Source organism: Pteropus alecto, unplaced genomic scaffold, assembly GCF_000325575.1.
Source record: "Pteropus alecto unplaced genomic scaffold, ASM32557v1 scaffold7, whole genome shotgun sequence".
Lineage (NCBI taxonomy): Eukaryota > Metazoa > Chordata > Mammalia > Chiroptera > Pteropodidae > Pteropus > Pteropus alecto.
In genome coordinates, this window is record NW_006494614.1 from 22566221 (window position 1) to 22589277 (window position 23057).

General features: G+C 36.5%; 2 protein-coding genes across 5 annotated transcripts in view; one reads left to right on the top strand and one right to left on the bottom strand.

Annotated features, from left to right (window-relative positions):
- B3GAT2 (beta-1,3-glucuronyltransferase 2) overlaps window positions 1–3165 on the top strand; it is a 59179-nt gene extending 56014 nt beyond the window's left edge. For both annotated transcript variants that reach the window (XM_006926401.3, XM_006926402.3), the window contains exons 3-4: window positions 2500–2648; window positions 2731–3165. In XM_006926401.3, the coding sequence (XP_006926463.1) occupies window positions 2500–2648; window positions 2731–2817 (236 nt within the window). In that variant the 3' untranslated portion in view covers window positions 2818–3165. The remainder of the gene's footprint in view (window positions 1–2499; window positions 2649–2730) is intronic.
- Window positions 3166–3276: 111 nt separating this feature from the next.
- The window catches only part of SMAP1 (small ArfGAP 1), a 126220-nt gene continuing 106439 nt past the window's right edge, over window positions 3277–23057 (bottom strand). For all 3 annotated transcript variants that reach the window (XM_015600570.2, XM_006926400.3, XM_015600571.2), the window contains 4 exons: window positions 11479–11606; window positions 7578–7749; window positions 6368–6675; window positions 3277–4234 (listed from right to left, as the gene is read on the bottom strand). In XM_015600570.2, coding sequence (XP_015456056.1) covers window positions 4100–4234; window positions 6368–6675; window positions 7578–7749; window positions 11479–11606 — 743 coding nt within the window. In that variant the 3' untranslated portion in view covers window positions 3277–4099. The remainder of the gene's footprint in view (window positions 4235–6367; window positions 6676–7577; window positions 7750–11478; window positions 11607–23057) is intronic.

Consider the following 23057-nt stretch of genomic DNA (forward strand, 5'->3'; position numbering starts at 1 on the left):
TACCCCACCCTACTTTACTTAAAGAAGTCAGGAAGGAAATCCTGTGTTCCCAGTGGAGAACCAGTTTTTACTTGCATTTTATTTTTTTACACAATAGACCGGGGCAGTTTTACTCCTATGATTTTTGTAAGGCTTCTCTTCCTTGTATCTCAAAAGTCACTGCAAACATCTTTAAAGCTAAATTAATTTCACTAAAAAAGGAAGAGAAGAGTGTATGTAATCCTTGAGGAATAAATACTTGGAAATGAAGAAAACCCGATATCCATGGTTAAGAGCCAAAATCTCCTTGTCCCACTTTCAGAGGGAGAACTCTAACTCCTAGGCCTCACAATAGGTCAGATGATTCCCCAGGGCACCCCAGGACTTGGCCTAGTTAGCATGTGGTTCCTTCCTGCAGGCTATGATTTGCCTCCTTTGAAGAGCTCACTGAGCTGGGGTATGGCTGGGGCATAGCAAAGAAAATGGAAGTAACAGTGAAGCACATGTGAACTGGCCCCCTCCCCTTTTTATTAGAAAACTTCTTTGCTGCTATGGTGAGCCACCCACTGAAATCTCTTTGGGGTATTGGCCTTCCAAGTGCACCCCATTGTCTAGTGAGGCCAGAAAGGGACCTTGTAGCAAACCATGATTAGCTTCACAACTGGCTGTCAGCTTTGCTTTAAATTATAGATTTTGCCATATGACTGCTCTAAGAGCTAGAAGGACATTCCTAAGCCAAGGAAAGCAATACTCTTAATCTGAATCCTTGAGTGGTCATGATGATGACTGTTAAAGTCTTAGGGGAACATGAAGGGAATTAGATCAAAGTGGCTTCATATCATTTTCAGAATGACTTCTGCACAATTTGGGTGCCATATTTTTATTAGAATGGGGAAATACAATCAGTACCTTGAAGCCATGTGAGAAATATACCAGCAGTTTCAGTGTGGTTGAGAAGGGCAGATTTCTCAGCTAAGAAAGGATGAAGCTTATTTATAAGCACATGGAAAAAAGCGTGGAATCTAATACTAAAATCTGAGTTGACTAATGAGAAAAGTCACTTTTTTTTTTGTTAATTTGAACCTTTGGCTTTTTGTTGAGGCCTGTGGCTGTTCTAGGTACGTCTGAGGAGGCTTCAGACTTGTTAGCAAAGTGGTGGGAAATGCAGGTGGCCTGGTTCTGCCACCCAGAACTTTCACAAACCCTTTTCCCGTCAACACTATTTTCCGGTCATAAATGGTGGCTAATACCACCTGTCCCTCATAATAACTTTATAATGGCATTTTTACTTATATACTGCATTTTTTGAAAAGTGCTTTGCAGTTAGTGGAGTCTTTCCATTCACTAATGTTACATCAGACATAGAGTTGAGAAGGTATCACACCCCTTGCAGATGAGGCAATAGGGAAGTTTCAGAATCAAGAAAGGTTAAGTGACTCGACCCAGGCAAGAACAAAAGGCTTCTAATTCCAGATTCAGTGTTCTGGAATGTGCTGCCTTCCTCTAGGATTAGTGGAAGATACTGGGCCCAGCATCAGAATGTTACGAGAACACAGTTGTGGCTTTCTCACAGCTCGCCCATTCCTGCCTGGTATCACATGATACTTAACTTTACTAACTGTACTTTTGCAAAAAGCAGCAGAAATCAGTTAATGTAGAAAAGGGCAAAATTTGCTATGTTCCTGGGGATTGGTCTTCGCAGCTTTAACTCTGGGAGGGTGCCTAACTTTACAGTGTCTGCTTAACCATTAAGAGCAGTGGTCCAGGGCTTCAGACTTTCAATTCCAAAGGTTGTAACAATTATTTGCTGAAATGGCTTGTAGAATGTTTAATGACTAAGCCTTTAACTACAGATTAAATAGTAATGAGTTTTCATATGACCAAACTGTTGAAGGAAACTGACACTAATTTGTTTCCTTGAAAAGTAAAATACAAATTCATTAAATGGCCTGGTATCTTCACTGAACCAAATTGGAAATTTAAACCAAATGATTATTTTTATTCATGTACTAGCTGACTTCTAGTCCTTAGTCTTCTGAACTCAAAGTAGAATCAAGAGCAGGTTTTGATAAAGCATACAAAAAGATGTTAAAGTACAGGCAAAATGGGCAGGCTCTCACATACCTCAAGGAGAGTCAGGGTAAGTCTGTACGCTCTTCAGCTACATTTAAGTCTTAGTTGTTCCCAGAGTGTCAAATGTAGGGGGTTGGGGGTATGATTACCTCTGTGACACAGCAGCTTACAGAATTCACCCTTTATTATTAACAGACCAGACTTTATAAGGCAGATGCCTCCCTCCCCCCTGTGCACACACTTCTGCCATGGCACTGAATACACTACACTATAATGATTGGTTTTCTTTTTGAGGCTGGTCAGGTAATGTTCCTATTCAACTTTGTAAACCAAGACCTGGCACATAGTAAGCATATAAAAAATTGTTTTTGATGTGACCAAAATTATGGAGAAAAACGAGAAGTACACCAATATTTTACTTTAGTTTTTTTTTAACTTCTCACAAAGGGTTTGCTGTAAGCCTTCAAGTCATCTTGTCCAATCCAAAAGCTGTATTTAAGCGCCGTGGATCCCAGCCAGGGATGCAAGAATCTGACTTTCTAAAACAGATAACGACAGTTGAAGAACTAGAACCAAAAGCAAATAACTGCACCAAGGTATGTTTCACTTATAATGCTTGATCTCATTGAGTGTCAGAGTTAATGGTCTGGCTACCCAAAAGATTTCCCTCCCCTTTAGGTTCTTGTGTGGCACACTCGGACAGAGAAGGTTAATCTAGCCAATGAGCCAAAGTACCACCTTGACACAGTGAAGATCGAGGTGTAAGCAGAAGCAGCAGCGGTGCAGTTTGCCTGGCCGGAGGACATGGACGTTTGGAGGTTAGGCTGCAGACCATTCAGGTACTGTTCATTTTACTTCAGTACAACAGCCTTTATTGACATCTGATGGACATCTATTTAAACAGAGCTTGTCAGTTAACAAACTAGCTGGATGATGATATGAAATGTTTTTGTCTTCATTTGTTCTGCATGTTTTCTCCACAACTAAACTGGAAGATCTTTGTACAGTACAGCTAATGACACTGCAATGTACCATTCTGAGTATCTCATATACTTTTTTTTTTTCCCATTTGGTCTTATAATTGGCAGAACTGAACAGGTTTTAGAAACAGATGACAGGTATTTTGTCAACTAAATATCCCCGATTCTTAACTTTGCAACGTTAAGTAATTTTTGTAAGGTGGCAGTATACATTGTAGGAAATAAAACCCACAAAAAAAAGGGCTGTGGATTCATCTGTTTAATATAGGGATAGAACATTTTGTCAATACTAGGCACCATAAAATGTAAACACAATTACCGTCATAAACCTGGATATACCTTCAAGGATTCAAAGTGGCTTTGTTTATTTAGTTACCCTGTTTGCATATAGTGCAGAGAAAGGTCTTCATGTTAGCACTATGTACATAAGAAGAGATCCAAATTACGAGAGGCAGATAGAATTTGAATTCTTTAAATATCTGTTAAGCTAAATTTTATAGTAACATCCAGGTTTATATTCCTTTCACTAACCACGTTCCCTGTTAAGCACATCATAACAACAGCACAGTGAAGTGAACGATGAAATAAAAGAATTTTGATACACTAGAAAACAGTGCTCAGTGATACATTTACATTCTATTTATATGATTAAAACATTTGATCATACAGTACCTTCCTACGGGATTACTGGCTAATTTGAGGATGGGGTTTATACTGTTAGAGGTATTACTAACATGATAACTATTTCCCTTATATGCAAATATTAGACCTATAATTTTACTGAGAGTAAAACTGATTATGCAAGTTGACTGAGCAGCTTCTCAAATAATGTGGCTTATGAAGTCATGGGAAATATGAGCAAAGCTGCCCTGGACATAAAATGGTTTTTCAACCTGTTTTTCACCACATTAGATTTAATCAGCACAGACCAACACGGTCAATCAGATAATTCTTAATATGAACAAATGGGGAAAAAAAAATTATGTACATGAACAAACAGGGGAACTAGATGCATTTTAGCAAGGAATGTCAGGTGGTAGTTCTGGATGAAACTTGCAGTGCAGTGTTCACTTCCACAGCTGTGTGCTGAGAGTCTGACCCGAGGCGCTTCCGGGCCATCCTGCTGCTGTGCTGGGGGCCTGGCCAAAACCCACCGTGGGGTTCGCACTGCTGATACTCACGCCAGCCATTTGCTGATTCATCTGTGAAACATATGAATATATATAAAAGGCTTAGTTTAAGCTCTTAATTTTTTCCTGTAACCACAGTTAGACATTTTTAATAGTTACCCTGTTTTATTAGCTGCCTTTTTGAAGTGATTCAAAGAGATACTGAGGTTTCATAGCAATTACTATAAATAGTATTTTTTATCAATGAGAAAATCAGTCAAAGCCCTGGGGTAAAAGCAGACCACCATATAATTATTTCTCTTCAGAAAGCAAACTCTGAAGCTACTCTGTTCTCTTCTTGTTCTTTGTTTCCTTCTACTTTGTAGCACTGTTCATGAAGTGATCTCAATCATATTCATATTCTAGACTCAATTTCTTACCCCCAAACAGAAAAAAAAGTACCACAGCAATCTTTGAATTCTAATTTAGGTATATGATGAGTCCACTATTTTAACTTCCAACTATATGAGTATATTCTAATTTTCGACTATTTATAGTGCTTTAACTACTAAAGACTAAGGAAATTTTAGAAAGTATAAATATTCAAAAATTATGAATTGTGCATAATAGCTGCTATTCTGCCTTTATTAAAGTCTTAAATGGCCATATGTACTTTCTAAATATTAAAAGTCATAAAGCATACATATTTCTTTTGCTTAGCTAACCACATAAACATCCAAAATTAATTTTATTGTATGATCTAAGGTATAAGATAAATGCTTTTTCCCTCCAGACTGGAATAATACATGTATATAAGCATCTTAACCCTTTTCCTGTAGTTCTCATACCTCTAAGACTGATGACAGGTGATGAAAAGGCAAGAGGATTTACCACAAAGTACAGAGTAGATTCAAAAGCTATGCTCAGGGTTGGATTGTATTCTTAATAAAGTTCATTCATTTTTCAAAGACAATGATGTTAATCATATCACTGATGAAACGTAAGCATCTGCAGGAGCAGATCACTTCTGATACCTACTAAAGGATAGTTTAACCACCTGTCACTGGCCAAAAGATCCTATGGAGGGAGTGCTGGAGAACAGCATCAGCATGCCTAGAAGTAAGGACCAGCATTAACTCCTGACTGGTCCATCTAGCACCTTAACCTGAGTTGGGTGTGCTTCACCATATCAACTCACAAAAGCTGTTAATGCCATCTGGTACTTAATGTTTTTGAGATTCCCAGAGAGTAGAGACCAATGTTATAGAGTTATTCCTTTAAATAGTGACAGTAAAAACTTGGAGCAAACATGAGACATATAGTGATTTTGCTAAAGTTAGTTAGAAATCATTACAGACTATTCTTTGAATGCTCTCAAGGTAAAAGAGCTATCCAGAACAGAAGCCAAGATCACCAAATGTTAGAGGAACATCAAATAGGAGATGTAAAGGGAAGAGGAGCAGGACCATGAACCCAATTCTAAGGGCCTTTCTATGAAGCCATAAAAAAGTCAGAACAGCACATCTAAAATAGAAATGGATTTGAAAGAGGCAAACTAAAATGTCATCTTTCGGCTCTAAACTAACTTAGAAATAGAATTTTTATAATATGAAGGGATATCTGAGACATATGGACTTGTTCCTATCATCTTATGGGAATTCTTGAACTAGTGGGTAGTCTTTTTAACATAGTCGTATTTATAAGATAAGTACAAACTTTACAAAGGTTTTTGAAAGATTTTTTTTTTAATCATGGGCAGTAGCCATAGGACACAGAGAACAGCCTCACAAGACAGTGCTTTGAGTATATGGTACTGGATTTTTATCCAATTTGTGAACGTTACAAAACAATTAGTGAAGACACGTTGCCTGGTCTAAGTGGACTATAAAACAACACTCCGCCAGTGAGCTGGCTTAAACTTGCTGCCAGTTTCAAATGTGGCAGACGGAATCTCCTAAGACACCCAAGATAATTTCTAGCTATTACAAACAGATTAGGGATGTTCACCATTATAGTATTTATAATCTGAAATTTAAATGCTTAACATTTCTTTACAGAATAAATCTAGAGAAAATGATAGCTTAATTTTTCTATTTGATATAATTTCATGATAGACAATTTTGACCTTATACAACATTATCCCTACTCAATTCTGCCAAATTTAAATACAAATTAAAACGATTTAGAAAATGATTTTTAGTAAGGTGGAGAGTAAATAACCCCTACCTGCGAGAGATTCCACTGGGGCTGTTGGGCTTGCGGCAGGCCAAATTTACTCTGGGTTGCACCCATCTGTCCTACCATTCCTCCTTGGGGGCCAATCACATTTTGAGGCAGTGGCATCACACCAGTTTGTGCATTTCCCATAAACCCGTTGGGCATGGGCATACCGACCATCATGCTTGCACTCTGTCCCATCACATTTCCTATAAGGCCAGGAGCTGCAGGCACAGGTACACCCACTGATGGAAAACCTTGAAATGCAGTCGGGGCTTGTGAGGTAAATGGTATATTTGTGGGTCCCATAAACACACCTGCATCATAAGAAGCATGAAAAGAAAATGAACTAAAAGAATGACTATTGTTTATAGCTGCAATCACCTCTACAACCACAGAAAAAGGATTACCGGCTTTCTGGACTACCCATAGTAAAAATTTAATTCTCGTCTGGCTGCTCCTACTGCTCAGACCAACTCACACCTACAATCTCAGAGCTGGTTACTTCCAGAATGCATGCACACAAATCAGTTATGAACCTGAGCTCTTAATTAGAATAAATAAATCTTGTAATAGCTACATAAAATATCCATTGTGAAGACCGAACTATGTAGCATGAGATTACGTGCTGTTTCTGCTGACTTGCACCACTGTCTCCCACTCCCAAACACACAGGTGAGAGTTCACTATGTACAGCTTTAATGGAAGCAGCTGGGATGTCATAATTTCAGCTCATGTGTGAGATGAAGCTCATTATTTTAAGGGAAATGATCAGACAGATTAAAACTATGTAAACAATAAATCTTACTGTGCTAGTATTTCATTATAATTATTTTAAAAACCTCAAACCATTTTTGGAATTCATGTGATAATTCAGACTGTGTATTGTTTACCTGCAGAGAAAATATACTGTACAGTTATAAACTTCATGCAAATCAAATTTAAATAACTTCAAAACTATGTTCTATAAGCCTGTAAAACAATATTAAGTGATATGTGAACACCTTGTTAATTCTAAAAGAATAAAGTTTTGTGAATCCTATATCTGCTTTTTAATTCTAATGCTTCATTCATGTCAGTTTGTAGTTGTGTAAACTGCAACAAAAGCACCCTTTTCATATAAAAAAGGGGAGAAATATAATTCATATTATAAGCACAAAGGATATACTTCTAGTAATGACATTGCAATTCACTGAAAACAGATTTCAAAATGAATTACCAGGAGTACTCTGCTGCTGAATGGTTCCTGCACCGTACAGAGATAAGATGGAGTCTTTGGAGAGTTGTTTCTTTGCTACCTCTTCTGACTTTGTAGTTGGCTCAGTGAACAGATCCAGATCCCCAGATGTTACTGTAGACAGAGTGGCAGCTGCTGGTACAGAGGACGTCCCCTGAGACAAACACCAAAACATGTTACCAAATTCTGCATACTAAAACATGGCCCATCCATTAAACTCCAAATGAAGTTATGAAATTAGACAAATTAACTGTAGAAGGTAAAATGGTGACATTAAAGAGGATCATTCACAAGCCCACACAAAAACACCTGGGATAAAGGTACAATGCTTCCTATCTTGAATTTGTTACTGTAGAAGAGGTAGACTGAAGCTCTGTCATAATAAATTGTATTCACCTGCTAGGCTGATGCTGAGATTTTGCCCATCACATCCTGAACACAAGGGTTCAACAACAGGTTGGGTATGTGGCTGCTGTCTGAGGACTACCATTCCTGGGAAATGCTCAGGTGTGTCTCAGCAACTACTGGTATCTCTTGGAATAAAGAGCATTTCTAACTACAGCAGACTGTAAGAAGGTCCTGCAAAGGCTGTTTTTGTCTTTAAAGAAAATATTGTGTTTTCCAAAAGCTGCATTGTAATATTCTTATAAACCTAATCTAGATCAGTTTTAACCACAACCTTAGAATGCTTTTAGTCTACCAGAAATGAAGTACAGCAAAATTTCAACCACCTATACTCTCAACCTTGTCTTGTATTCCACTTCTGAACAAGGGGCAAATGTACACAAACTGAAATAAACATTGATATTTAATATAAAACAAACAATTTTCACTTAATTTCCTCTATCTTGCACACAGATAGTATTACACAATCATAACTGATTAACGATCTCTGTGGTCATTAAATATTCAATCACATTCACAATTGTTTATGTGGAATTGTTTTAGATATGAGTTTCAAAGAATTCTATGAAGACAGTAAAAACTGGATAAGAGTCTTCTCAAACTGTAGAATAAGGTGAGTAGAAAATAATTAAAGATCATGTATATAATCTACCTTGAACTTTTAAAAATTTCAAACATTAACACTTTGCTAAAATGTCTTGCAATAAATTACCATCCAAGTATTGTACTCACAAACCAGAACAATATTTTGAATCTATTATGAATTAAATTAAGAATTTTAATAAAGCCACTTAATTTTGCAAAAGATCTGAAATGTGTAAAACTGGACATGATGGAATGTCAAATATAACAATGCACTTGGATAAAATATATCTGAACTACCAATGAAGAAACAAAGATTACAGAGGCTACAAGCGCGGGCTCTGGAGTCACTATTTACTATAGTGTGGGCCCTTAGACATTCACGTAACCTCTTCACTGTCTTTCTTCTATAAAATGAGGATAAGATTACCCACCTTATACTTTATATCTACAAGAAGTGCTTTATACAATGGCAGAGTTAAGCACACAGTATTTATTGTTAATGCTGTTAGATAACGAAGCAACCACCTCACTAAGTGGTTTAGTTTCTGTTCAGTCCAAGAACTTGCTCAAAACCTCTGAGGTCTGTTCTCTGTAGAAGAGATATAACTACAAGAAAATTCAACATGGTTGGGAAAGCTATTACTGTAGTCTCATACTCGTCCTATTGGTGTCCAACCAATTTCACGTAATAAAAATCCACCAAAATTAGAGTATAGTGTATGCATAAAATGTGCATTTTAACCTACCTTCCCTTCCCGTTTTCAAAGACATTATTTTGAAAACATGTCTGGATTTTAATCTTTACATGATGTTTAGATGAAAGAATTCAGATATGTTACAGGGCTCAATAAAATGGGCACTATTTTGGTTCAAAACCCATGTTCAAACAAAAGAATTAAGTGTAATTAAAAAAATTTGCCCTGTTATTCTAACAGTTACTAATGAGGAATGACCAAAGCATGAAGGCCAGAACAACCCCTCATAAAGGCAAAAGCTATACACGCCCATATTCCTTGTCATGGCACTACTTAAGACGGCATTGTTCTACTCGCTGCTTTGAGACTGAACAGAACACGTGAAGTACACAAGCCTCAAATGTGGGGTCTAATTACCCAAGGAGTTGCAAAGCGACTCTCATACCCCATGTAATCTAAAGAAGTTTAGCAGATAAAGCAGCCTCACTAGAATGCTAGACCAAAAGTGCTTTTCATGCTCAGATTGTCAAATATCCTAAATGCTTCTAAAGCTACAATATCACATGCATACCCATGTCTGCACAAATTCACAAGGTAATTAATGTTAACTGAAATAACAGTGGCAACATTTAGTCTCTCTTGTTATGTTGGGGGTGGGGGAGAAGGGGACAAGTCATAAAGCTCTTTTCTAAAACAATGCTGCAGACAATTTTGATACGGAGCCATTTAAACTAATTATTCCTCGGAAATCTATTTGCTCAATTCTGATTATACAATGACTATCAAAATAACAATATGTGTAAGAAAAAAATATGTAATTAGTCTTAATAAAGCTTTCCATCCAAACAGTTCTCATTCTGTTCAGTTTTTCTAGAAAAAGGAAATATTTTACCTCGAAAATTATGCTGTACCAAAACTGGTTGTTTACTGGTAAAGTATGAATTTAAAATAGAATCTTAAAGTTGTATGCTTAAGAGTAATCCATATTCCTGAAAGTTCATCTGTTTTGCCTTAAAGAAAGACAAATAGTGCATGACTGCATGGAGTATCACTTATATGTGGAATCAAAAAAAGAGTAGAACTCATAGAAACAGCAGAATGGTGGCTGCAGGGGCTGGGGTAGAGGAAATACAGGGAGCTTGGTAAATGGGCAAAAACTTTTAGTTATGAGATGAGTAAGGTCTGAGGATCTAATGTATGACATAATTTGGTGACTATAGCTGATTATACTATATTGTATAATTAATATTTGCTGAGAACTTGTACTCTCACCAAGAAAAAAAAAAGTAAATTACATGAGGTGATGGATGTGTTAATTAACTTGATGGTTGGAATCCTTTCACAGTGTATGTGTATATCGAATCACATTATACACTTTAAATATTATTACACTTTTGTCAGTTATACCTCAATAACTATGAAAAAGTATTTAAAGTATTAAACAATTTGCAATTAAAAAAGGAATAAAGGCAAAAAGAAGAAATTCCATTTAATGTTCAGAAAGCAATTCAAAATTTCTTTACCATTAACATTTTTTTAAAAATCCTGATCATTAATATTATGTTCTAAATAGTTTTTGAAAAATTGTTAAAATAAAAAAGGTAAGGTAGGTCAAGATAGGTTTTAAGGATAACGTGAAACAATTTATCTTCATAAAAAAGAATATGAGTACTGAATTTGCTAGATTGTCTTATTCTCAGTTTTCTTAAAACCAGAAGTAAACACCATCTTGGGGGTGGTTCAGTAGAACATAAGAAAAGAACTACTGGATGCTAGTCAATAATTTTACACCCAAAGTTTAAAAAACTCTCAAGTAATTGAGCTTGTTGATCTCAGGCTCAGTCAAAATTGTCTGACTTTTCTCACTTATTCATTCTAAACACTGCTGGTTCCTAAATCAAGAGTTAGCAAACATTAGACAGTGAATATTTAGGCTCTGTGGGTCATATAGTGTGTTGCAACTATTAAACTTGCTTGTATAGTGTGAGAGCAGCCACAGAAAACACGTAAATGAATGAGAATGGGTGTGTTCCAATAAAACTTTATTTGCAAAGGAGCTGCAGGCTTAGTTTGCCAATCTCTGGCCAGCACTTTCCGATTAGCAACTGCTCAGAAACAATTCTTTCAAAATTGAAATTCCTTAACTTTTCAAAAAAGAAATAAGGGTGATCATGTAAAACCACATTCTTACCACATACCTGAGCTGGGGGCATGACAGTTGCAGGTAAAGGATTAGAAATCATTGGTCCAAAGATGTCCAGGTCATCACTGAGGGCTGGCACCGTTGTGGTGTTCCCATTGGTCACTGGTGCCTCGGCAGGGCCATCTGAAAAGAACATAAATGTGTGTTTGAGGGAGTGTTTTGGATATGACTTCATACCATGTTTACCTACCTTGGAAGTAAATTTTGATGATTTAAAATGTCTGAATTTAAAATGCTGAATTTTAAAGTTATAATAAGAAAAAAAAGCTGGATAGAAATAAAACATACACTATGTAAACTGATTCTATAGGAGATATCAGAAACCTCTGAAATAAACTGTTTCTTTATCCACGCACAGGCACCTTCAGTGATGGCAGTACCAAGCTAATGAACTGGGAAAGGAGCTCTGATAGAGAGTGTCAACATCCCACTTCAGCTTCCTATTTATCCTACAAGTCAAAAAAATTTTTTTAAAGTTTATTTTGTATCATCTTTTTCCATTAGTGCAGAATTTACAAAGTTCAAGGGGTAGGAGGTGGAGTGGGGTGCAGTGGAGAATTTGCGAGCATGGTATTCCACAACATGGAACATCGCACACAGTCCGGTTTTCTGTGGCCAAAACCAAATAACAGTTCAGAGCCATCATCACAACTCCAATCTCTTGGGACATATCCTAATTGAGCTTCTAGTTTAACAATTTATAATCTTATTTGATCTGATTTACCATACACTCCTCAAAGGCAAATCGGTTGTCTTTTAAAACTTCAGCGATGAATGGGCTATCTTGCATGGACAAGGTACTCAAATATTTGACAAATTTAATGGAAAGTCTACTACAAGCTGGGTATTTCTACCACAACCTACAGAAACTCACAGATTTCTTTTTTTAAGTACAACTACAGAAATTGGTATCTTTATTTCCCTGTTTAAGTTTCAGTGAATTACAAATTATCATTAATTTCAATTAATAAATGGTCACAATAAAATATTTTTTACTACTTAATTTATAAAAGAGTGTGTGAAACCTACAAAAAGCTAGTTTGTTAGAGATCAACTGCAAATATTTTTCAATCAATTAAGCAACAGCACATTACTGGAATCATAAAAAGTACATTTACTGCACATGTGTATGCATTACACATATCTCTATCCCTCACTATGGACAAGTTAAAGGTGAGGCAAATAAAATAATCATAGATTATTACTAATTTATAATATACAGAATTTTAAGCTAAGACACAAATATGTCAAAAGAATTCAAATATGAATCATATGTGAAAGTAATTTTTTTTCATCTCTAACCCTTTCAAATAGCAACATGCATTTTTGAGGTTAGACCTCTTTAAAGAACTGTTCAACGGGGCATTTGAGATCTTGCTCCCCAGCATATTGTCAATTTGGCTCAAACTCTTATAAAAAAAGATTTGTTTAATGCTGTCCAGTCCATTCCACATTCTATTTACATGATGTACATATTCATGTAAATATGAACCAGAAATAAAATATTTTAAAAAGACAAGGTATTCTAGATTAAAAACACAACTAAAGGAACATCTCTGTGGTATCTACAACAGCTCAGTAAATAAACTCAACCCAATGACATGTAAGCTTTAACCCATAGCTATAGAGTTGCGGGGTACGGAAACATCCTCATCGCAGAGGCACATTCAACGAGGAAGCAATTTTTTAGCAGGAAATATGACTATATTATTTTTATGCAATTTTAACTCATAAACAGAAGTATATGTCCTCCAAAATAAAACTACAACCAAGTAGAACAAAAGTAAAAAAAGAAAAAGCTGACAAATTGAGTATAGGTAACTATGTCCAGTTTCACAGTTAATTTTTTCTTTTTCAAGTAATAGCAGACATTAACAATTAGGACAAATTTATGAAAATAAAAACCCTTAAACATGAGAAAATACTATTATTATTAACTTTTTTGGTGAATTGAGATAATACTATCAATTGATTTTTACCACAGGTCATGTCCATCTAGTCTACAGAAGACCAGTGAGCCAAGGACACACTGTGTGAGAACCAAGAGGTTCCTCTAATACAGCAAATAATGTTATTACTTTTATAAACTGTACATCTTTCAGAAATTTTAAGTCTTAAGTAGTATAATATGCTCTACTCAGAATATTAACTTATTTATACTTTCGAATCTAAGCCCTATTCAGTATCTAGGAGTACATTAACTAATCTGTACAACTGAGAGCGCTTTGTTTTTGAAATCTTATTTTACTCTTCATACACTTAAGATCACATATGTGACTAATAAAAATAACAGGCAACACTTAGTATAGTGCTTATTTTATGCCAAGCCTGAAAAAATGCACACACACATAAACACATAACATATACTTGTTTAGTCTTTGTAACGATACTGTGACACAGGTACTATCAATTATCCTAATTTACTGATGGCAAAAAACATTAAACTTGTCTCACGTCAGACAGAACTACAGCAAAGCTTTATTCTATTTTTACTATAAAAGCAACTTATTCTTATAAAAGATGTAAACCATGCAAAAATGAATAAAAGTTCCCTACCATGGATGATGGTGATGGTTGCACAAAATGTATTTAATGCGACTAAACTGTACACTTAAAACTGGTTCAAATCTTTTATGTTACATATATTTCACCACAATAAAAGTCCCTACTATACATTTTCTATGCTTACAAGCATATGCTTAGAAACATGCTTAAGACAATGTATACACAAATATACAGTACAAAACTAGTTTTAATAAAATTGTGTATGTGTGGGTGGGGTGGATTGCAATCACCAACCACAGTTAGTGGAGCTGCCTTGTAAGTCAACTTACAATGTAAGTCCAAAGGACTTTGGAATCCTTTAGAATGAGACAGAGGAGTGTCTGCTTAGGGACAGCGATCTTTGTAGCAAGGCTGACACTATTTTCAAGTGACTTGGGAAATTTTTCTCTTAGCTCCAAAAACCCAAGGTAAGAACTTTCTTCCAAGCCTGACCAAGGTTTCCCTCTATCCAGCCTCATGACAGACACAGGTGACCCTCTGCTCTCACATCTACAACATACTTGCCCTCTTTTCTCTTTACTCCAGTTTGCGACCCATAAGATCCCCTAAGATGATGGATTTCACCATCAATTTTCCTTGTTTTTACAAAAGCTAAGCAGTCACAGAATTGTTGAAAAACAAAACTTTAACCTAAAAGAAAACTCAGCCCTGCAAATTCAGTTCCCAATGAATTACAATTTTTGCTAATATGGCTTACTACATTTGGCTTGCTAAGATAGTCTTTAAAACAAACTGTTTCAATTCATTTGAAAGGTGTTATATTTTTGATTTTCATCATTATAAACATCAGATGCTTCCTGGACATTTTTAAACAACTGTTTACATGTTATATTTGTCCCCATGAAATGTGGGAAGGGCATCTCCTTCCATTATCTCCAGTCACAGAAACCAGGGCACAGAGAAATTAAAAGACTTGCTCAATGTCACTTCCCCAGTTCAGTAGTAAAAAACCTGCACTAGAACAGTCTTATGACCCCTACACTAGTGACTATATTCTTTTCTTTAAACCACATTCCATCAAAAGTCATGTACTCATAAATGAACCTAATTATAAAGAAATCACTTAAAATTCTGAGAAAAACTTTTAAACAGTTTATAATTATTTGTACTTACAGAAGCACTGGCAGTTGAAAAAACTATTCAGTACCACACTCCCAGTTCCTCATCTTCCCACTCTGCTCTCTTCCTACTAAGTCCAGTATCTCCTTAATTTAAAGTGAAGGATACAGGTGGATGTGGTCATCACTAAGCAAACTGGGCTTAGGGAAGCAAGTACGGTATATGAGTAAATGGAGTATTCACAAGTCACTGGGGTTCAATGCATCCTTTTGATCCAGGGTTCACTAATAGCACAGTCTCTGCTGATTGAATAAAAGCTCAGAGACCACAAAAGCAACAGAATACCAAGATGTTGAAGTTTTTTGTATATATGTAATTTAAAAAAATAGAAAAAATTAAGCTTATCCAACAAATGGTTTAAGTAATGCAAATTGCCATAATTTAAGACAGATATTTCACTAAACAGATTACATTTTGTGTGCACAAATACACATGCACACATCCAGACAAATGAAAACCTCTCCCAGGGTGGAGAGAACCTCAGATCACTCTACACAGTGCCTTCTATGAGAAAAGAGGATGTCTGTGCAAACAACTAATCAGAATTCACCACAGACATGCACCACGGTGTGAGTGCTACGTTCCTTGCAGGGGCAGCCAGCAGCAGGAGGAGGCAGGAGCCCCTTTTCATCAGTATGCAGAAACAGTAGTTGGTGGACAATAAAAATAATGGGAGATCCAGAGTACAAGAAAAGCCTAAGGCAAGTGGAAGAAATTTAGCTGGGGACAACATCATAAAGAACAATAATGAAGCACAAAGGACCCCTTGAAGAGGCAATGAGCAAACAGAAGAAATTAGGACAATGCAGTAAAATGAAGAAGGAATTTCCATCTTAAAGACAAGGCATCAAGCTGATAGCTGCTTGTGGGTAACCATTTTCTTTGTGTGTTACCTTAAGATTTCAGACTAGCATTTGATCTAAAAAATGAGTTGGTAGCTGACTGTTTTAAACTGCACCAGAAATTTACAAGAAAAGGTTAAAATGTTTTGAGCTAAAGAAAAAAAGTTGTTAAAATCAGTGCTACATCTCACATGAACATAAGGCATGCCCAGCATGCATTTACTGGCCCACTTCACGCCATGACATTGATAGATGCTTAGAAAGACAGTAACATTTCAAATATGACAAAGTCATGAAGGCCAATCTCTATCATCTAAAAATCCTTAATATGGTAAGATTGTAGATTCTATTAACTGTGGCTATACCAGAACTCATCTGACACCGATAATCCAAATGAGTGAAGGTAAACAAAGTATTTAAAACAATATTTAGTGGCTTCTCCTCAGCCCATTCCAAGTGCCTTTGAACTAAAAGAAATAAGAATATAACACTTTGCATTTTAATAACATTTTAACACTAATGTTTTTATTTAAATTCTATTGTCAGGTACTCTGATCAGATATAAAGTATTTCAGTTTAATCCTCACCTCACCTCAAGAGAGTTTTTATACAATAAGCCTAGAATTTCAACAGAATTCTGGTGGTGCAACTGGCACTGCTATAACCAGTCTGAGAAACTTTTCCTGGTGCCCCCAAGTAGAAAAAGGTGCCACTTCCCCATTCAGGGTTAAAACAGGAAGTCACCCTACCTGCTTCTGAAAGCACCCTGAGGGCAGGAGCTGGCATTACTTCCCATCACAGTACTTGGCCTGAGCCCCCTTCTGAGGCAAGAATGCTCCCTAAGCCCAGATCCAGTTTCACTTTCACTGTAGACCCCATCACCCACACCTAGTCAGGCCTACTGATTCTTCCTCTCAAAAGCCAGAGCTGCCAAGTGGCAGCCTTCTCAAGTGCCTTTATATTTTCATTTTTAGTTTTTAATGGCATCTGAATACACTTAGATTAAGAGGCATGCCCCAGTATGCTACAGCCCTCTTTACTCTACCCTGGTACCATGTTTATAGCCCAGAGCCACTGTCCACTGATTCCTATCCTCTCAACAGGAAAGGACAATGCAGCTGCCTCCTTAATGGAATGCCTGGCACAAAGCAAATGCTCAATAAATGACTGATTAATTTAAATGTTTTCCAAAAGCAGCATATGAGAGGATTTCTTGGTGACAGCAGAACCACGGTGGAAACAACAGTCATGGGATACCACTTCCATTGCAAGAAAAAGTGAAATAATGACTTTTTTAAAAGTACCAGTGATCTGGTTATAAAATCCCTCTTTAGCCCTTGTTCTACTTAACTACCATATTTAGCACAAACTGATCCCTCCTCCTAGAAAATCTCCTCCCTTTGAATCTAGGGCCACACTCTCCTGGAAGACCCTGTGGCTAATGATACCCTTGCTGGCCCCTTGTATGTTTTCGCAGCCACAGTTTCCACACCACCGGCTGCCCTGTGTTACTGCAACTGCTTTCTGACTGGAATCCCTACCCTGGGGCTTCCTCTCTCTAGTTCACCAATGACAATGAGGTGAGAATTACCTTTCTAAATAAGAAATATGTCCTCCAGAGTCACTGTTGGCACAGCACCACACGTGACTACCCCGACATGGTCAGTCTCCTCTACCATCTTGTGAGCAAGAGCACATCTTTCCTCCCCCACATCTGTTCCAAGTGTGCTGTCATAGCATCTGACCAGTCCTCCAAAGCTGTCTGCTCAATGAGAGGCAGATGGGTTTTAAATCATAAAATATTAAAGTACTAGGAGCTATGTTTATCTGGGTAATTGCTCATCTTTCCCAACTTTTATTTACTCTAAAGATGACCTCCATAACACATGAAATTTTACTTGAAAGAAGTTTGCACAGTACAAAAAAAGCCTCATTTGCTCCTCCGACTTAGCAGCAACAAGAAAATTAACCACTGAATTGAAGAAAATATAATTTAAATTGGGAATTTCAGCATTATTCCAGATTTCAAAATCAATTCTCATTACTAATTCTCTTATGTAATTCCATCTCTTCCTTCGGCAATAATTCATTCTTCTAGTTTCTGGATTGTAACCCCATCCCCCACTTGTACACACAGAGCTTCATTTTCTGGTATTTACTAGGGTTCCATGAACTCTGCTGGGGCTCAATATATATTAATTGAATTCATCCTTTATTTGAATGTCAAGAGGCATTTAGCTGTTCATAATCTATTTGCACAAATAATAAAAGAAGTCAAAAGAGCAATATGAGATTTTATGTATTACTAATCTAGTTTAAGACAGATAAGAATATAAGTAAATGGATGTTATGTTTTTTATTACCATTTTTGACTGAGCATGAACATTCAGCCTTGAGTACACCCTTGCTACAATGAAAACTGCCAAGTCTAATTCTTCATCGGTAACCACTCAGGCGTCATCCTAAGGAAGGAATTTAAAGTGAAACAGCAATGATTAAAGAAGGCTGCTTCCATCAAATGCAGTGATGCTCTCCTTAAAGGCAAAGCTCTCTTCTTCTTAAAGCTTTATAAATTTTCATGTTACTCAAAGGACTCTTTTTATTTTCTACTCAAGAAACCATTTAAAGCTTTTTCCCTAATAAAAATATTTGGAATTTCTTTATATTAAAATACATAACTTGCTTTATGAAATAAACTCCCAAGCATATTTGGAAATTCCAGTCACAAATCTCCATCAGAATCACATTAAAATTTTCAAGCTACAAATTGTTTTTATATGTTTAAAAAATATAGGTAACTGAAAGTGGAATTATTTATTTTTATTTTTAATCTTTCTTAATGCTAAATAGGTAGTATTTAGGCTAATTTACTAAAATGACTGAGGTGATCTGAAAAGATGATCCTCACTCACATGTTCGGCTTATCCCTCCCTCTCTAAGCCCCTCCCCTCCAGGCTGCACATTCTTGCGTCTGGCCATGGGATCATGGATGTCCCCGTGAATGGGGACACAATGCTGTACAGACGAGCCTTGCGGCACCATCCATCTTTCAGGAAACACACACATTGATTTAGAGTTGCTGTCTGAGTTGCTGAGAGGTGATTTAAAGAGTACACTTTGTAGAACTCATTGATTTAAATATAATTATAGATACATCTAGAAATATCTTGATCTCATATTTCCGTACCATTTTACAGCCTCAAAAGACAAGTACATAAATATGAAATATCAAATTGTATAATACAAATTTCTTTCTAAATGTTGAACAAATGGTGACAGACTAGATTCTTTTGAGGCTGCCAATTCCTCGGTTCTTTTAGGCAGCCATGAATCCTCCATGAGCCAAAGACCACACTTCGTGACCATGGTTGCTATGCACGAGCTCTCCCTTACTGATCTCCTCTGACCTGATGTTCAAGTTATATTCTCAGCACAGCATTACTGGCAAGTTACTGGGCTAGATGCTTCACATTTATTTATTCATTTATTCTGGCCGTCAACCACAGCAGGGGAATTATTTCCATTTCCTTGTTAAGATGCTACAGCCCCATACGAAATACAGGTACTGCCTCTAAATCCAGTGCTCCTCTTATAACACAATGCTGCCAGCTATCAATTTGACAGACGGGTCCAATATCTGTTTTATGTGCCATAATGTCACCTGGTAGTCTTAGAGTTTTATTTTCCATCACAGCTCAACATTATGTAATAGTTAAAAGACCATGGACATGGCTCTCTGAAATCTACTTGCTGTGTGACTCTACACAACTTAACCTCTCTGTGCCTTAGTTTTTTCATCTGTAAAATGGAAATAATGTTATTTCACCTACCTCAGGGCCATTGCAAAGATTCAACAAATAAATATAAATCATCAAAACAGTGCCTGACACATAGTAACCACTATCTTAATGTTTCTTAAAGTAACAAGATAATAATTTAATTATTACTTGAGTCAAACACCTTACTTTGCTTCATCTTAAGAGCTGAGACTGGACTTTTGTGTCAGAGAGACCTAGTTCTATTGTTCAGTCTGTGCTTCAGAAGTTAACTTTTGCTAGCTTGTTTTTCTGCATGTTAAAAAAAACAAAACAGGAAAGAGGGAAAGTGTGTGTGTATGTAAAATACCCTCTACTTTAAAGGGTTGTTCTAAGGATATAATGCATCTGTGTCAGGTACTATGGCTGCCAAAGCCCCATGAAAGTGCTTCTTGATGGCAAAGCCTACCACCCACTTTAGAGGTTGAATATTGTTTTTCTAGCTTCATTACAACTAGAGTGAGGTCATATAATCCAATCCAATCAGAGGACCGAGAACTCTGCTGGGAGAATGTTCTGGGAAAAGTTTTCTTTCCTGAGAAAAGAAATTTGTAAAGAAAAATCATCCTCTGGATGAGTCCTGTGAGGATGAGGTTCTGAGAGCTGTATCACTCATTTGTTGACCATACTGGCGCAAACCTAAAGATGAAAGTCAGTACTGTGGTGAAGGAGGCAAAATGGGAAGGAGGAAAGAGAAGCCTGGCTCTGGACCTCGGACCTAGCTGCCAGAACCATGCCTCATTTCTCATTCAGTAAGATAATCACATGCTTAAGCCACTTTTAGGCAATCAGAAGTAGCCTCACTCACAGGCCATTTTTCTCTCCTTTAAACACCTAAATATTCTCTATGCTGTTCTGTCCATCAGAAGTTCTGTGCTATTTCAGCACTATCAACAAGCTGCCCCCTCTTGTTCATTTCTAAAGTCTGGCATATCATCGAGAGCCCTCCTCCACCTGTTTTTGTTGCCAGCAAGTATCTGCCTATTGCCAGTTCTCTTATAGCAATATATTCGTTTATTTGCATTTTCTTTCCCCCACAGGTATGATTACATAGAAATAAAACCAATTCAAAACAGACCTCCTTTTTGAAAAGGTAATAATAATTTTTACAATAGCTCACTGAACATACTCTTCTGAGCAGAAGCAATTTAAGTTTTTATCAGGTTTTAAACCATATCTGAAAAACATAACAGACTATAAAATTACTTTGGGCACTAGTGCTAGAGTATTCCTTCTCTTTACCCCTTCCCCTGGAAAACAGAGAAGTGCATACAAGTACATAAATATCCTCTTGGTCTGGTCAATACATAACTCAGGAGACACTGGTGGATTTCCAGGGCTACTGCTGCTAAATCTGGCATTCTTTTAGTCAACTCATTCCTAAACTTGTTTTTACAGCCTATGGACTTTGAGAAATAGAGACTTCTTCATAGGAATTTTCTGCTTTAAAGGTAAGTAGAGCACTTTCTATTGGTATTTTATCCTTTCACTTGTTTCTGTCCAGAAAATCTTTTTTAAGTAAAAAAATTTAAGGGGAAAAAAAAGGATAATAAAGTCATCGTTCTCATTATATAAAACTGGAGTATATATGTTACTAGATAATTAAGTAGGTTCTATACTGATACCTATGTTTAATTAGCATTGTCAACCCATCTTAACTTGGCTATTGGGATAAATTAAACCTTTTATTTCCTGAAAGCATGAATGAAAAATTTTAAAACTTGCCCAAAGCTGTATACTCCTTGACCTTTTTCAGTTAAGAACTGTGGGAATCTCTATCTACTCCTTTACAGATACACCTCGAAGACACTGCAGGTTCAGTTCCAGCCTACCACCAATAAAGCAAGTCACACAAATTTTTAGGTTTTCCAGTGCATATAAAAGTTGTTTACATCATACTACGGTCTATTAAGTGTCCAACAGCACTTAATAGACCGTAAAAACAAAACAAAACAAAAAACAATGTATATACCTTAATTTAAAAACACTTTATTGCTAAAAAATGCTAACCATCATCTGAGCCTTCAACGATTCAATCTTTTTGCTGGTGGTGGGTCCTGCCCTGATGTTATGGCTGCTGACTGATTAGGATGATGGTGACTAAAGGTTTGGGTGGCAGTGGCAATTTCTTAAAATAAGATAACAGTGAAGTTTGCCACATTAATTCACTGTTCCTTTCACAAACGATTTCTCTGTAGCATGTGATATTGACAGCATTTACCCACAGTTTAACTTTCAAAATTGGAATCTACCCTCTCAAACTTTGCTACTGCTTTATCAACTAAGTTTATGTAATATTCTAAATCTTTTGTTGTCATTTAAACAATCACACATCTTCACCAGGAGTACATTCCATCTGAAAAACACACTTTTCTTGCTCATCCGTAAGAAACAACTTCTTATCCATTAAAGTTTTATCATGAGATTGCAGCAATTCAGTCAAATCTTTAGACTCCACTTCTAATTCTAGTTCCCGCTATTTTCACATTTGCAGTTACTTCCTTCACAGAAGTCTTGAACGCTTCAAAGTCATCCATGAGGGTTGGAATCAACTTCTTATAAACTGCTATTATTGTTGATTTATTCCGATAAATCAAGAATGTTCTTAATGGCATCTAGAATGGTGACTCCACTCCAGATCCATCAGAGGAATCACTATCTATGGCAGCTACAGCCTTATGAAATGTATTTCTTAAATAATAAGTGAAAGTTGAAATTACTCCTTGATCCATGAGCTGCAGAATGGATGTTGTGTTAGCAGGCATGGAAACAACATTAATCTTATCGTACATCTCCATCAGAGTTCTTGAGTACCCAAATACATTGTCAATGAGCAGTAACATTGCGAAAGGAATCTTTTTTTCTGAGTAGTTTTCAAAATAGGCTTAAAATATTCAATAAACCATGTTGTAAACAGATGTGCTGTCATTCAAGCTTTGTTGTTCCATTTACAGAGCACAAGTGGAGTAGATTTAGCATCATTCTAAAGGGCCCTAGGATTTTCATAACAGTAAAAGAGCATTGGCTTCAACTTAAAGTCACCAGCTGTATTAGCTCTTAGCAAGACAAGTCAGCCTGTCCTTTGAAGCCGTGCATTGACTTCTCTTCTCTAGCTATGAAAAGTCCCAGACGACATCTTCTTCTAACATAAGGCTGTTTCAACTACATTGAAAAGTCGACTATTAATGTAGTTATTTTCATTAATTATCTTAGCTAGATATTCTGGATAAACT